Source organism: Talaromyces amestolkiae, assembly GCF_001896365.1.
Source record: "Talaromyces amestolkiae strain CIB chromosome Unknown scaffold1.1, whole genome shotgun sequence".
Classification (NCBI taxonomy): domain Eukaryota; kingdom Fungi; phylum Ascomycota; class Eurotiomycetes; order Eurotiales; family Trichocomaceae; genus Talaromyces; species Talaromyces amestolkiae.
Genome location: NW_024468037.1, coordinates 1,022,353 through 1,037,949, shown reverse-complemented (window position 1 = coordinate 1,037,949; position 15,597 = coordinate 1,022,353). Strand labels below are relative to the sequence as shown.

Genomic DNA, 15,597 nt, shown 5'->3' with positions numbered 1-15,597 from the left:
CTGCGGCGCAGTATTCCCATTCACATCGAGAATAAGCTCTGTGCCATGCTCGTACATCGATAGCTGCCTCGATCGCGAGTCATTCCAGACCGATGAAGTGGTTGCTCATGTGTCCCTGCCAGGAGTTGATGATCAGAGGTGCCGGAGAGAAATTTTACAACCTTGCACGAGGTATACGTCCTCCATAGGTTTGACGTGTACCATTGCCCATACCGGAAGCTGCATTAAGCACGTTGAGTAAAAAATAGCCTACATCCCATAATGACAGATCGTTGCTTTTGAATGCGAACTGGAATGGGAACCCCTGGTCGTATTGCTCTTGTAGCTCCATCGTGGACGGTGACAATCGCAAACAAATGATTCCGATTCTCGTGTGAGCAGCGATAGCTGATTGCGTAATATTGTTTGTAGAACTCTCTATTGTATCAAGAGGTGCACCGCAGTCTCATTTTCAGTATCTTTAGAGCATTCTTCTCCACGCTTTGCTGATTGTCTGGTAGTGGATGTGATAGTGATTCTGGGAGGGCTTGATGTCTGTAGGAGTCAGTGGGATGCCGCAGCCTTCTATACACGCTCCCATATTGAGATCGTACTTGGTTCTCGGTAACTTTGTATAGATATTGACTGATATTGTTGACTTTGTTGTAGATGGAGACAGGTGTTTGAGTGTATATGCTGTATCGCATCGGGGCTGAATGGATCGAGAGTCAGAGTGCGCTGCATATTGCTATAAGGAGGGCCTCTGAAGCCAATCTGAGTCAGAGCTGCTCTCGCCTTTGTTGGAGATTTTGAATTTTATAACCACTAAGTTACTACTGTGACACACAGCCTTGATGAAAGGGTTGATTAAAGCCAATGCATATTTAACAATACCTAGTCATACTCTTTACATGGAGGTTGCGCAGTGTAAAAATAAAACCCCGTAGAACGCATCTCTTTTATTCCGACATGAATGCTGATTATGTTTGTAAGCTTGATTGAAAAGTCCCTCTTGATTAGTGCTTCGAAACTTCTGCGAATACAGTGATCCTCTAATCACTTGGATAGCCTAGTCTGTAAATAATTGCCATGTATGTTGATTGTCTATGGTGAAGTTTGCATGGCCTCGTCCTGTCCACCTGCAGCAGTCGTAGCAAAGTACCGAACATCAACATCATCGTCTTGCTGCAATTTCTCCAACTGGGGTATAATGCGTTGCTGAATAAGTTCTTGGCCATGAGGAGCCGGCGTACCTGACTCTCCAGCCTTTTCCAGATCTTGTAGAGTGCCTGACGCGGGAAGTCGTCGTAATGTGTCAACCAAGACTGCATAGGACTTTGCGACGTTAAATCGAATGTTAGGAATGTCATCGGTGACCAGTCGTTCCAAAATCGGAATGATAGAATTTTCGAGGATTTCGAGGTTAAGCACAGGCGCGAGGGTCTACCACAATGTTAGCACACGAACTATGTCAGAATTGCAACGAAAGCCTACCGAAACTGCAAAGCAAGTGGTCATTCGGTAAAGGTAGTTGGGATGTGCGCCCATGGCCACCACCTTGGGAATGATAGATTGATTCGCCCAGTCGACACCAAAGACTTCTGTGAGTTTCTTGAGATTCTGCGTGGCAGCTTCTCGAATCGAGAACACCGTATCACCCAACCAACCCATGCAGAGATCACTAAGCTGTTCATCGAAAAACTTGACGCCGAGTTGGCTTGCAAGAAGGGGTATGTATTCAATGATAGCCAAGCGCACGCGCCATTGCTTGTCCTCAGCTAGCTGCACAATAGCGGGCAAAAGCGATTGTGAAAGCAAATCGATTCCGATTACTGAAGTTCCTCGTTAGTAATCAATATGCTCCTTGATTTGTTCTTGCGCCTTACCTTTATTGACGATGTCGAGTTTCGAAATAATGTGTAAACGAACCTCTGGGTGTTCATCTTTCAACATTTGCAGGAACATTGGCAGAAGATGAGAGATAGTCCTAAGCAATTTGTCAGCTTGATAGTCCAAATATGATACGAGAAACATACTCCTCTTTTCCAAGGATCGGAGCCAGTCCGCTAACCTGAGTGGCTAGCGCTCCACGCACGTGTTGGGACTGGTCCGACACAAGATCTTCTATACTGGTCATAATTTCATTAAGGAGGGTATCACGATCGATCAGATTGCAGAAGCCTGGACAGGATTAGTTGCAAGGAACATATAGACAAAAACAGAAAGAATACGCACCAGGAATTTGCCCAGCAATGGCAGTTCGCACTTCCGCCTCTGTATCCTTCAAGAGTTTAACAAATGCTGGCACAAGATCGCGGGTCACGACTTCCTCATCTACAGCTTTTGCGATCTGTTTCATGCATTAGCGTTTGTCACATCAAGGGTAGACTTAAACCTACCTGCTCAAATCTATCCGCTACCATATACCGCACTCGCCAACTCTTGTCTTCGAAAAGACTACGCAGAGATGTCAACAAAATACCATGACTCGACTGCTGTTCCTTTGGTATCTCCTCTGCAATGGAAATGAGAATCTCCACCGTCAACAACCGTACGCTGTCTTGATCATCACTGGTTAGGTACTGGAAGAGTGGGATGATTTCTTCGATGATGACCGCGGGGTTCAGTTCCTTGACGAATTTAGAGAGGTTGTTGGCCGCCTGTCTCCGTACCATCGGAGTCTCATCGTGGACTAAACCACCAAAGTTCTGACGAAGGGTCTGCTGCACGCCAGCTGCGGCTTTGCGATAAGGGGAGCAGTAGAGGCCAGTGGCCGAGACTTTGGACGTGAACCAGTCGGCTTTGGAAAGACGAAGGACTAAGGGTATGAACTCGTCCTCGACCTGTTTTGAGGAGAGTTGATCGCAGATTTTGTTCAGAGATTCGACAGCCTATGAAACTTCTTGTTAAAAATTGCTGACGTTCTAAGTTGAAGCTGGGGTGTTCACCTTCTCTCGAACAAGAGGTTCTTCGATAGCTGCCAAATTCTCGAGGGGGGAAAGAAGCACGTGCCCATATTCTGGACCGCCGACATACTCGACGAAATTGCCCAATTCCTCACTTAATGCGGTCAGAACTTCATCTTCATCTTCAACGGAGTCTAACAGATATTCTCATTAGCGGCTGGCGAATTTCGAAGCAAAGCGATCGTATGTTCGCGTGACTCACCATCCAGGAAGGGGATGAGCTCGTCCCGAGTTCTTTCAGGACCGAGGGCTAGGGCAATTGTTGACAGACGGTGGATTGCATTTAATCGTAGGAGGACATCGTCGTGCTAGATTTGTAGAGTTTTATCAGCTCCCATGTCTTTCCCTAGCCGAAGTGATCTGGCTTCGAAAGTAAACATACCTTCAACTCATCAATGAGGACGGCGATGGGGTAGAGCTCATCGCTTTCGGCCGTCGAATCCATTGTGTTTGATGTTTGTATGATCGCTAGCCGCACGAGGTTGAGAATTAAGGATTGGATGCTCCGAGTCCAATAATGCTGACACTGGGAGGCGAGATTTGTACTTCAACCCAGTCGTCAAACAAAATGAGATAACTAGGTACTGTTGAACAACAGGTCTTGCATGGACGCTGTTAGACGTGGCACTGAATAAAAAGGTAAATCAGAGAAGTGATCTAATTTTCAAAATAGCGGAGGAGGAATGGAAAAAAGTGCAAGTGCACGCGAGGTTGGCAGCGAGTCGGAGAGGGCTGTCGAGGGGAGAATATCGTGGGGTCGAGGAAAGCACAAGCACACGGGAGGAATATATTGGTTTGATGGTGTTTGGGCGGGTAAGCCAGCCAGCGCGGGTGTACGCACCTAAGAAGCAGAAATCAACTTGGAGAGGGATTGTCGAGTGGAGGTTATTCGCGAGACAATTGTGGAGGAGAGCTGCTGAGAGTTGACCGTGGAGGAAGATATCAAAACGCGGTCTGGTATGGGAGCGTACTTAATTGCTGGAGAGAGCTTCTGGAGTTGGCAGTTGGCAGGCAAGGCGGGCACGACAGGCAAGAACGACCAGGATGATGAGGCTGTGGCTGGKGAGGGGCCACCTTCCTGCTGGGCTGTGGCGCCGGGCACATTGACGAGGGGTCTTCTGTGGCTGGTGCAGGCTGTGATGGTCCTCCTTAGTTCACTTTTTATTTTATGTGTCATCCGAGCCTTATCCCACCAGCTCACTACCAAGTCTGTCTACGGCATTCGTGTATGATCAATTGCTGTATTGACTTCGTCGCGAGTGATTAATGCGCATTTTTGTCATACTGATACTTCCTCGTCGGTCGCCAATCACCTCGCGAAGCGCTCTCTCTCGAACGATTACTCACAGTGCCATCCCACTTCCCGCTTCGGCTGTACAATCATGCCTACCGTCTCGGTGGATAAATATGCGCTCTTCAAAGAGCTTGGGCGGGAGTACGTGGAATGCTATTGTCTTGAGCTTGCATACGTCTTATGTATTAACGGCATTACTTTCTCGCAGTTACACTACGGAGGAATTCGACGAGCTATGCTTTGAGTTCGGTATGACTCAACTACCTTCCCGAACATAAGGATTTGCGACTGACCTTTTTTTTTTCCAAGGCATCGAGCTCGACGAAGATGTAAGTTTCCCACGCTATCACAACTACATACCGGCGCCAGGTGCAGTCTCGTTGATACCTTCCTAAGACCGAAAACCAACCCCGAGCCGAAAATGAAGCCCCGCAACTGAAAATTGATATACCCGCAAACAGGTACGTCTAGTGGAGTGGAGGATATACACAATTACTTTATACTTATAGGAGCTTAGATATGATCTGCTTTGTTTCGAGGGTATTGCATTGATGCTCAACGTTTTCCTGGGCCGCAAGCCATTCCCAAATTATCGACTAGTGCAACCTACAAGTGGACAGCTGGAAAAGATCATCGTCAAAGAAGATGTGAGTGGACTATACCGAAGCTCTAGAAGAGATTTATTTCTAATTCGAGGATCATGGCAGACAACCAAAATCAGACCTTACGTCGCCGGTGCCATTCTGCGAGGAGTGAAGTTCGACGAGGCGCGATACCAATCTTTCATCGGTCTACAAGACAAGCTACATCAGAATATTGCCCGCCAGCGGACACTTGTCTCTATTGGTACTCACGATCTGGACACCATCGAAGGCCCGTTCACATACGAAGCTCTTCCACCGAAGGAGATCCGCTTTACCCCGCTAAATCAGACGAAGGAGATGAATAGCGAAGAGCTTATGGCCTTTTACGATGTAGGATACTTCACGATCTCACCATATCGCAACTTACTGACATGTCTTGAATTTGCAGAAAGATAAGCACCTTGGTCGATACCTTCACATCATTCGGGATTCGCCTGTGTATCCTGTGATTTACGACTCGAAGCGAACTGTCTGCTCCCTACCACCTATTATCAATGGAGATCACTCAAAGATTACATTGGACACAAAGAACGTTTTCATTGAGATTACAGCCCTTGATAAGACAAAATTGGAAATCGTCAACAAGATTATGGTCACCATGTTCTCCCTGTACACTTCGGAACCTTTCACGTGAGTTGGCTATACTTCTTTCATTAGGGGTTCATGGACTCTGACAAATTTTCCAGTATCGAGCCCGTTGAGATTGTCTCGGAACACAATGGCGAGACGAGAGTGACCCCAGATATCTCGCCACGCACGACACAGGCCGAGCTTTCGTACATCAACCAATGTTGTGACCTAAACCTATCCGCGGACGAGGTATCTCGCTTGTTGACAAAGATGGCGTACAAGGCGCGTCCTTCAAAGACGTCCAGCGATCTCATTGATGTTGACATTCCTCCCACCAGGGCGGATATCCTACATCAAGTCGACATCATGGAAGATGTTGCTATCGCATATGGATTCAATGAGCTGCCACGCAGCTTCCCCAGCAAGTCGGGCACTATCGCTCAGCCTCTTCCGGTCAACAAGCTCACAGATATTATACGCATGGAGGCGGCGATGGCCGGCTGGTCTGAAGTGTTACCATTGATTCTTTGCTCACATGATGAGAACTTTGCGTGGTTGAACCGCAAGGATGACGGCAACACCGCAGTCAAGCTTGCCAACCCAAAGACTCTTGAGTTCCAAGTCGTGCGAACCAGCTTACTTCCGGGTCTATTGAAGACTCTTAAGGAAAATAGGATGCACAGTGTGCCTATGAAAATTTTCGAGGTTAGTGATGTGGCTTTCAAGGACTTGTCTCTGGAGCGTAAGAGCCGGAACGAGAGACATTTCGCTGCAGCCTGGTATGGCAAAACCAGCGGTTTTGAAGTTGTACATGGCCTGCTGGATCGCGTAATGGCGATGTTGAAGAGCGCATTCATTACTGGTGAGGAAGGGTTAGAGAACACTGCTGTGAACGATTCTCGCTACTGGATTGAAGAGCTAGATGGTAAGTAATTGGTTCTATCTGACAGGAAACGAACCAGTCCGCTAACATAGAGACAACAGACCCCACGTACTTCCCTGGCCACGCAGCCTCAGTTCATGTCAATATCGGTGGAAAGGAACAGGTTATCGGCTCCTTCGGAATCTTGCATCCCACAGTCTTGGAGAACTACGAGCTTAAGCTACCTGTCAGCACTCTTGAATTGAACATTGAGGCGTTCTTGTAGGGACGTATATCTTTTGGGTGTTTGAGAGGTAGTGGATTGGAATAAAAAGATAACTAGATGACGATTAAAATAAAATATCGCTAGATTCTTGTTGCAATGTGAAGATATTGAATCTCATGATATCATAATATATTCATGCTTAATTAGTTTCTAGCTATCAAATGACGTATCGTGAGGCTCGCTACATCAATATAGAACTTTAAATCTAAAGAATCATCCATACGAGAATTGGTCGGTCATTCATGTCATTTTCAAACTTTTTGTATCTAAGGATATAGGGGAGAGAAGTTGAGGAGAAGGTCGGTTTATATCGGACATTGAGGTAGAGAAAAAAGACATGATGCGACATGCAAAGCTCTCATATGAGAACAAGACGAAAGTAAATTCGTAGATAGACAAGGAACAGAAAAGGACGAACACCAAACGAACAGAGAATTAAACGTAAATTTACTCCTGAGCGTATTCCGCTGATGCAGCACCCTCTGCTCCCTCAGCCTCCTGCTGTTCTGCCAATCGCTGCTGCTCAGCGAGTTGCTGGGCGGCGAGAGCCTTGGCGCCGTAGTCCTGGCTAACGGGCTGGAGGATGGGTTGTTCTTCCTTAGGCTCAATGATGGTGACAGCGTCGGGAAGGGTCTTCTGAGGACCGGACTTGCCCTCGGGGTCGGATCCGCGCATGATCTTGACCTTGATACCGAGGACACCTTGACGGAGGAGGACGTGGCGGGTAGCGCTGTCAATGAATTCTTTGGCGGGCTGACCGGAGTGGATCATGAAACCGTCCTGTTCATAAATATGTTAGCGACTGTGCATTTTCCTCCATCGCCTTACTCAATCCCTAATTTCCAGCAGCTAGCGACCGGGCAGTATATACGTACAGTGAACTTCATGGACTTGGCACGAGCAGCACGGAGCTTGCCAGAAACGACAACCTCACAACCCTTAGCACCGCTCTCCATGATGAAGCGGAGGACACCATAGCAGGCTCTTCGGACAGCGAGACCGTTGAGAAGCTTGTAGCGGAGGGACTCGCACTGAGCGACAGCGGAGAGACCACGGTTCTGGACCTTGGCGGCGTAGAGGGAGACGGAGTTCTCGGGGAACTTGAATCGCTTCTGAATGAGGGAGGTGAGCTCGCGGATGCGGCGACCTTGTTCACCAAGGACTTCTTGGGTGTGGGTGGCGCGGATGACTGCACAATCGACCATCAGCATGAATTCGATACTCGACTATTTCCATTTCCCCATCGCTGTTCCATTCTTTTTCCTTCCTTCTTTCTCAAACTTTTCCTCAATTCAATTGATCCGATCACATGTCTTCCATATTCCCTAACGCCCATTTCAAGGTGGAAAACGTACTGATATCGGTCACAGTGGGAGTGACACGGACTTCGACGCCAGAGTAACCCTCCTCAGCGAGTTCGCGCTGGAAGAACTCGTTCAACTCGGCGTAGAAAACACCGTCGGCGACGAACTTGCGACGCTTGGAGATAGCACCCTGAGTAGCAGCCATGGTTGCAGAAGTCGAGATTCTGGTCGAGAAATCGTCGGGGTTGGTGGGTGGTGTTGGACGGGGTTGTCGTGAAGGCTCCGAAGAAGTTGGTGAGAAGACGGCACCGCTAAAGTGATGATATTAGAGGTTTAGTGGGGGAATTTTTTGAGGATAGGGCTTGGGGTTTGTCTCGCTTGTGTGTGCAATATTATTGGCGGGTCGGCGGGKATTGTGGATCAGCAGTAGAAGACTAACCTCAATTAGAGCTGTATGCTTAAAAAGGAATAGCGCATTTTTCTTTTCTATATTACCGCAGAACAACGGCCATGATCATGTTATTCATTCATATTGTATGTAGACAGTCTACTGCATCTCGAGTTCCACCTCCTTTTTGGTGCTATTGTCAGCATTATGACTGAATTTCGGCATGCTCAGATTCGACAGCTCCGCGGTGAGACTCGTTATCCCAGCTGGTAGTGGCTTKCTAGGGACATCACCYATAGTACTATCTGTGGTCTCAACGCCAGCGAGCACAGGACTATTTCTGCTCGTAGTCTGGCCGGACCGGTGAGGGAAGGCCGTGTTTGCAGTCGTTCGAGTGCCATTCATTTCGACATCTGTGCGTCCAAATGCTTCGCTCCACCAGCGGACCTCATCGATACGAGGGAAGATCAGCCGTTCATGGGTACGTTGTTTGTCATCAATCAAAGGATCATAATTTGGGTTGATGAACTGCTCCTTGCGGGCTAGGAAGTAGTCCCAGACGCTTCGTGTTTTGGTCTTCGCGTTGCAGTCTACACGTTCTTTCTCACTGTTGTAAAGGAAGGTTCCATATTGACACGAGTAGAGATGGTACAACAGTCTGCGAAGGAAGCGTTCATTAAACTCAAATCGATTCGGATGCTGATAAAGAAGCTGGTATGTCGCATCAAGGAATTGATGGAAGACAGGGCTAGTCTCGTTGACTTTGGTCGTCTCCTTTTCGCTGGTTGTTGATCGCGGTGTTGAGCTAGGCTGTTTTAGCGGACTGTCATTGTCAAGATTCGATCCCTCCCCATCGTCGTCAACAAGAGAGCCTCGGCTGGTGTTCTTTTGGTTGAAGAAGTTCTTGGCGCTGAGGAATGCGTTCTCTAGAGCTTTTCGTGGCTCACTACTTTCGCCAAAGGATCGATTCGTGTCGCCGCCTATTCTCTCATTCTCAATCTGGAACCATTTTTCACTGTTGAGGAGACCGGCACGGTGGCGGAACATGTGGCCAAATGACAGCCAATCTTTCTCAACCAGTACAATGAACCCTTCCAAGGTACGGTAATATGGATCAAGGCAGATCTGACTGAGAGCACTCAGCTGACTTGTGCGATCCCATCCGTCTGAGCAATGAATAAGAACGTGGGAATGCTGGAGTCCGACCTGGCGAGCAATCAGACTCGCCCCTTCGAGGATCACCGAGATATATTTCAGCCAGTTGCTTTTCGCAAGCAGTTCCTTATTCGGGCCTAATGGCGTCACATCAGATTCTTTCAATGCCTCGACCACTTTGTTCAACGACTCTCTCATCACATGAATATTGTCAATCCCCAGGTAAGCTTTCGTAGCGAACTTGTAGTTGTCCATATTCTCAGATCCAAGTCCTACTGCCTGCATTGCGTATGCATTTACAGTCGGCCGAGCATCGACTATGAGATTGCGCTGCTGAGCACCATACACCGATGGTTTTTCCGGCCCATCTCCGCGAGCGGCAGAGACGACTTCATCCTCCAGCTCTTCAGCATTCGTCAAATCAAATTCCTGGCTTTGCAAAGAGGCACCTTCTTCCCAGCTTGAATTAGTGGACTCTTGCTCTAAAGACGGAGGCGTGAAACCAGCCAGTGGCCGATCTGACTGAGAAGTAGAAAAAATAGCAGCCAGTAACTTCTCGTCCTGGATACTTCGCTTCTGTCGTACTCCCACTAATGGCTGCGAGCTTCTGGTAATTGAACAATTATTCACAGGATGGAAATATGTAAGCACCGGTATTCGCGCTCTTGAGCGGTATCTCCCCGCATAGTTGAGGGTATTATCGGATATGTTGCATGGGACAACCAGTGTATCGGGGTAGGTAGGAGAGAACTAAACTGTCAGTCTGCTGCATACGGGAGGAAATGGCAGAATATGATCCATACAGAGTAGTCGGCATTTATAGCCGAGATGCGCCAGTTCGCAGTACTCCCTTCCCTTCCCACACCCTGCCGGTACCATTCCTTGCGGGGATCGTACAACTGCCATCCGTCCAGTCCTTGCTCGGGAGGCGGCGGCTGATATGTAAAAGCATATAATTTTTCAACTCTCCCAATCTTGCATGTCCACTGTTTCAATGTGTCGTACACATCCCGCGCCTTGTTCTCGTTTGAAAAGTAGAAGCATACAAAGGTAAAATCGCGGCAGCGTAGGCGGATCGAAGAGGGATGTCTGGAGACGGTCGGCGCTGTACGGAGAGTGCAGAATGCTATTATGGGATATGTAATCCACAACTCGCGTGGACGGATGGGAGTGCCTGATGCCAGGGCTTCCTCGGAGACATGAGGGGTATGAGAGAAGATGAGGTGATGGGGAGTGAGATGTAGAGTTCCTGTAACCTGTTCACCCCTTCGTGAAAGGGTGACATCCTCAACCTAGAGAGAAGGAATCAGTTTAGGGACAATAGTCGTCACAAGACGAGGCAATAGACAACCAACCTTGGCCACTCGTGTCCTGTCCATGCTAGGCAGCTGTTACTAGATCAACATTGTGCGCGGGCTATGGGACAGCGACAATACAAGGCTGCACGTATTTGCGAAAAGGTACAGAAGACTCTCTAGGAGAAACAGAACAACACAAAGAGATGCTCAAGTCAACAAAGACGTGGCTAGGAATGACGGATGAAGCGCCAGTTGGGCTGTGGGACGCTCGCTACGTCAGATCATGAACCGCTGTGCACGGGCCATGCAAGATGGCTGATCAACAGACTGCGAAGCCTCAGATTCTCATCAATACGCTTATTTGCTAAAGGGATAGAATCTCTTGTATGAACCAGCTATTTGAATGATTTGGCATACATAATATCTAGTGAACGTATTTCGCAACTAATTGAACCAGCTTGTTCGGGGACACTCCACTCGCACTGTATAACTAGGGTTAGTGATCAATTACTCTGTTACGAGTTGACAACCCTTATGATCCAGTCCAGTGAGCTTGGCCAGGATGCTGACCATGTTCAGATTAAACATCATAAAGTATCCCTCATATGAGTCATAAATAATATTCTTATCAGGAGTCATGGACTCAAATCCAGCCCCTCCCACTGCAACAGACATCTTCCGCTACCGTTACCAACATGGTACGAATCTCGGCTCCATCTTCGTCCTGGAGAAATGGCTACACCCAAAGATGTTTGATAAAGACTCCAAAGGGTCAAGTGAGCTGGAAGCTATCAAACAGTATTTCTCTTTTCCCCTTTCCAAAAGGCTGATGGGACCTCGTAAAGTGACACTGAATTTTATTTCACAGATCCCTAAAGAAAAATGGACTATTGGCCACTCGACAGAAATGGGAACATCATTGGCAGTCTGCTCTTACTGAAGCAGACCTCATCTGGCTTACAGATACCGCCAAATGCAACTCCATACGCCTGCCAATTGGCTATTTTACGCTTGGTCCGCAATTTTGTAAAGGAACCCCTTTTGAGGGCGAGCCTTCACAGGTGTACATAAATGCCTGGAGTGCCGTCAAGAAGATCATCAAGGACTGTCATGATCATGGTATCGGTGTGTTGATAGACCTTCACGCTCTACCAGGTGGTGCGAACATAAACGCTCATAGTGGAACAAATACCGGCAAGGCAGAGCTATGGACATCCGAACAAAACCTCAAAGTGTCGAAAGACTGTATCAAGTTTGTTTTACAAGAAACCCTCTCTAATCGGCTCCCAAACGTGATCGGCGTTGAACTCTGCAACGAACCGTCTCGGGCAGCCAGTTCTGCAGTGTTCAAGTGGTATGAGGATGTCCTGGCTATGGTCAGAACCGTCGACTCATCGATACCAATATACATCGGTGACTGCTGGGATCTCCCAACTGCAATCAAATATGCCCTGACAAAGAATAACCTTGAAGATACTTCCAATCCCGTCATTGTCGACACGCACAAATACTATACCTTTGCAGCCCACGATCATGCCCAAGCACCACAGCAAATAATAGAGCGAGTCAAAAACTCTCTGGACGATATTGTCAAAAACCAAGGACATATTGCGTCGCACAAGACCGCACTTGCGGTATATATAGGCGAGTACAGCTGCACTATGGACGGCAAAACATGGAGCAAAGTCGACGCGGCTCATCGTCCGGCACTGACTCAACAATTCGGGCGTGCACAGACAGATAAGTGGCAAGATGTGACAAGTGGATCGGCATTCTGGACGTTGAAAATGAGCTGGATGGACGGAGGAGATTGGGGGTTCAAGAAACAAGTCAAAACTGGCGCTGTGACGCCTCCCCGTAGTCTTACCTTCTCCTTTGACGAGATCAAGTCCAAGTGCCGCGAAGCCAACGCTTGTGGAGAGCAGCTTCGAGCTGCTGCACTCATGCAGCATGCAAACTATTGGGACAAACAATCATCGAGCACAAAATACGAGCACTGGCGTTATGAGCGTGGCTGGAGTCTCGGGTTCGATGATGCAATGGCGTTTCTTTGTAGTCACCTCGATGGCAACCTACCACTTATTCGACAGGTTGAAGGAGGAGACAAAATTGGGGCCCTGGAGCTTTGGATCGGCAAACGTATGGTTGAGACTGGGCAATTGGGTAGCCCATTGGGATGGGAATGGGAGCATGGATACCGAAAAGGGGTTAAAGACTTTGAGAAGTTGATTTATACATGAGTTCTCTGCGTAAATTAGAAACTTGTCTATAAGATATATACAAAAATAGAAGGTAGCGTCTATCTCAGTAATGTCACTAATTAGAGCTTCTTCTTCAGTTTAGCGGCCTCCTTTGCCTTCTTTTCTCGCCTCTGCACAATACCTTCGGCGCCCACACCTCCAAAGACAAGAAGCACACCGAGCCATTGTCCATGCGTCAGAGAGTGTCCGAACCAGAACACGCTGATAATCATACTGAGCATCTTCCTGGTAACAGTCACAGTGACAAGGAGCAATGACGAGAATTTGGACAGAGTATAATAGATAAAAACCTGACCAACCGCACCACATGCAGCAAATCCCAAGACGTGTTTTAGGGCTTGCGGATGACGTTGCAAGAATGAAATGGCAGATGACAATTCCAGACCGGCCGAGGGTGGGATCTGGAATGGCAACATGGAGACGATGGGTCCGTTATCTGTCAAGTACGGTGTGAAGAGCAAGTACGCAGTTGTCAGCACAGTTGCGAGAAAGTTCTGCGCAACCATCATCTGCGGCCCTGTGTAGCGCGTATATCGACTTGGTGATGAAAATACGTGATCCTGCGTGGCGTTGGTGAGGCCATCAAGCATCAGATTAATAAACAAGAGGAACAATCCGTAAGCGGTCTGACCGCTGTGCGTCGAAGCAGCCATCTTCTTCGAAGTTCCGGGATGATACAGTGTGAAAGTTGCGACTCCGAGTGTCACCATCATGACCACTGCATATTTGTACAAGGGATATCGTTTCCGAAAGACGGTCAAGTGAAGAAGCATCACGGGGAGTAGTTTGCATGACTTGGCGAGGATGAAGGTCAGATAGTCAATGTGTTGTAGACCGGCGTAGCCGAAGGGCGATGCTAGCGAGGACGAGATGCTAACGAGGATCAGGGGAAACATTATCTGTCGATTGGGAAAGATCGATGGCACCGCCTGTCCCTTTGGTGTGGCAAGTAATAGATATAAGGAGCCCGTCACTGCCGCGAAGCACGATTGAATGGTATTGAGAACGATCGAGAATGTGAAGCGCTCGTTCGGCTCTGCTTCTCCTTTGGCGCCGTCGACCGGATAGGATGTAGTTGTGATGGCTTCCTGTAAAAGACCCCATAGAAGGCTACACTAATTAGTAAGACTGCCAGATAAAACAGAACATCACACCGAGAATAGCAAGAAGCCATACAAAGAAGCATAAATTCCGCCAACACAAATGGCCAACTGAATCAAGCCGGGACTATGCTCCTCGATTTCAGATGCTTCTGCCTTTGGGTTTGCGCTGCCATTTGCGCTGGAATTGGATGGTGTAGAATGACCATTTTGAATATTAGCATTCGTATCTGGCAGGTCACTCAGTCGTTCCATGACGTCTGACGATGGTGTCTTTTGCAGGGGGGCTCGTTGTTTCGTTCGCGCCATTTGTATAGAGTTCGTATGCAGTGCTATTTATTGGGGATACAAATCGCAAGTCAAATCCGACTATGGAAGAAACCCCGAAAGAAAGCAAATACCAAAAAAAAGCGAGTCAAATCAAAGGTAGACTCCAACCAAGAAGAAAGAGAGAAAGGACAGATTGTATATCCGGAAAGTGAAGGTAACAGTGGCAGAAGCCATGTGTTCATAACAAAATAAATCTGGAGGCTCTCGGCAGGGGCGATCTAGGCCCCACTCTGACTCTTTATCTTAGCTCGCTGATAACCCCGAACTTTTTTCTTCCTACACCACCTCTTGACCAGACTGTTAACACTCGACAATCAACACAGTCTTCAAAATGACGAGTTCGAAAGTGGAAGCTCCCAAAACCTCCGCACTTACTACCCTCATCTCCACAACCAGCAAAACCGAATCACCGACTCCCCTCCACGCACTCACAGCTCAGGTATACCACAATCTCCAACACCAACATATCTGGACATCCCTGAAAATCCACGACCCTTCAGAAGATGCCTCACTACCCAGTTTATCAATGCCATTGATCTCCGGCATTCCTCCACAGCGCATGTACACACACCCCGACGAGCAGCTTTATCTACTCCAGATCGGCCTCCGAGAAGAAGACCTCCCCTCTGAGCGGTTGTGGGTGTTGCCAAGCACACAAGGCCAGACATGGACTTTGGGAAAATTAGCGACTGTTTTTGATGCGCTTCCTTTGAGGACTACAGGGACAGAGAGCTCAACAAACGCTGGCGAAGAAAGCAAAGAAACCTTCGACAAGGGGAAAGAAGAGAAATTGGCAAAGTACTTCGAGAAAAAGCGAGAGGCAGACAAAGAGAATAAATGGGGCGGGAAGCGATTGCTGCTCGCGGTGGTGGATAGATTGGTTGGCGGTGATGGAACGGTTGTCTATTATGTTGTTCAGGATGGCCATGTGAAACCTCGCCAGAATTGATCGATCTATTGCATATCAATCCGCGAATCGAACAACGAATACGGATCCATACGACATCCTGCAAATTTCTGAGCGTGTCCGGAACTGTTGGTATATTCAGCAATTATTATAAGGGATATACAGGTATATGTACAATGATGTCAACAATGTCATCTACAGGCAAAGGGTTGGCACCAGTATGGTGCTGTACAAAAAGAGAGAGAGAGATCGC

General features: G+C 47.9%; 7 protein-coding genes across 7 annotated transcripts; 3 read left to right on the top strand and 4 right to left on the bottom strand.

Moving 5' to 3' along the window:
* Positions 1-1,083: 1,083 nt before the first annotated feature.
* On the bottom strand, positions 1,084-3,390 carry BHQ10_000349 (uncharacterized protein; the record flags this gene model as incomplete). The annotated part of the gene is made up of 9 exons (XM_040875751.1): positions 1,084-1,422; positions 1,474-1,811; positions 1,866-1,966; positions 2,016-2,160; positions 2,215-2,329; positions 2,379-2,870; positions 2,928-3,079; positions 3,148-3,253; positions 3,328-3,390. The coding sequence occupies 9 exons, from the start codon at positions 3,388-3,390 to the stop codon at positions 1,084-1,086; spliced, it is 1,851 nt and encodes a 616-aa protein (XP_040728854.1).
* A 937-nt stretch (positions 3,391-4,327) lies between these two features.
* On the top strand, positions 4,328-6,601 carry BHQ10_000348 (uncharacterized protein; the record flags this gene model as incomplete). The annotated part of the gene is made up of 9 exons (XM_040875740.1): positions 4,328-4,380; positions 4,448-4,488; positions 4,549-4,568; positions 4,636-4,700; positions 4,757-4,886; positions 4,947-5,213; positions 5,272-5,513; positions 5,570-6,378; positions 6,438-6,601. 9 exons carry the CDS (start codon positions 4,328-4,330, stop codon positions 6,599-6,601), a joined length of 1,791 nt encoding a protein of 596 aa, XP_040728853.1.
* A 447-nt stretch (positions 6,602-7,048) lies between these two features.
* Positions 7,049-8,110, bottom strand: BHQ10_000347 (uncharacterized protein; the record flags this gene model as incomplete). Its single annotated transcript, XM_040875729.1, has 3 exons — positions 7,049-7,381; positions 7,477-7,790; positions 7,957-8,110. 3 exons carry the CDS (start codon positions 8,108-8,110, stop codon positions 7,049-7,051), a joined length of 801 nt encoding a protein of 266 aa, XP_040728852.1.
* A 342-nt stretch (positions 8,111-8,452) lies between these two features.
* BHQ10_000346 (uncharacterized protein) lies at positions 8,453-10,827 on the bottom strand (the record flags this gene model as incomplete). Its single annotated transcript, XM_040875718.1, has 3 exons — positions 8,453-10,198; positions 10,252-10,740; positions 10,804-10,827. The coding sequence occupies 3 exons, from the start codon at positions 10,825-10,827 to the stop codon at positions 8,453-8,455; spliced, it is 2,259 nt and encodes a 752-aa protein (XP_040728851.1).
* Positions 10,828-11,383: 556 nt separating this feature from the next.
* BHQ10_000345 (uncharacterized protein) lies at positions 11,384-12,986 on the top strand (the record flags this gene model as incomplete). The annotated part of the gene is made up of 2 exons (XM_040875707.1): positions 11,384-11,544; positions 11,615-12,986. The coding sequence occupies 2 exons, from the start codon at positions 11,384-11,386 to the stop codon at positions 12,984-12,986; spliced, it is 1,533 nt and encodes a 510-aa protein (XP_040728850.1).
* An 80-nt stretch (positions 12,987-13,066) lies between these two features.
* BHQ10_000344 (uncharacterized protein) lies at positions 13,067-14,416 on the bottom strand (the record flags this gene model as incomplete). Its single annotated transcript, XM_040875696.1, has 2 exons — positions 13,067-14,117; positions 14,184-14,416. 2 exons carry the CDS (start codon positions 14,414-14,416, stop codon positions 13,067-13,069), a joined length of 1,284 nt encoding a protein of 427 aa, XP_040728849.1.
* A 352-nt stretch (positions 14,417-14,768) lies between these two features.
* Positions 14,769-15,386, top strand: BHQ10_000343 (uncharacterized protein; the record flags this gene model as incomplete). Its single annotated transcript, XM_040875685.1, has 1 exon — positions 14,769-15,386. One exon carries the CDS (start codon positions 14,769-14,771, stop codon positions 15,384-15,386), a length of 618 nt encoding a protein of 205 aa, XP_040728848.1.
* Positions 15,387-15,597: the final 211 nt, after the last annotated feature.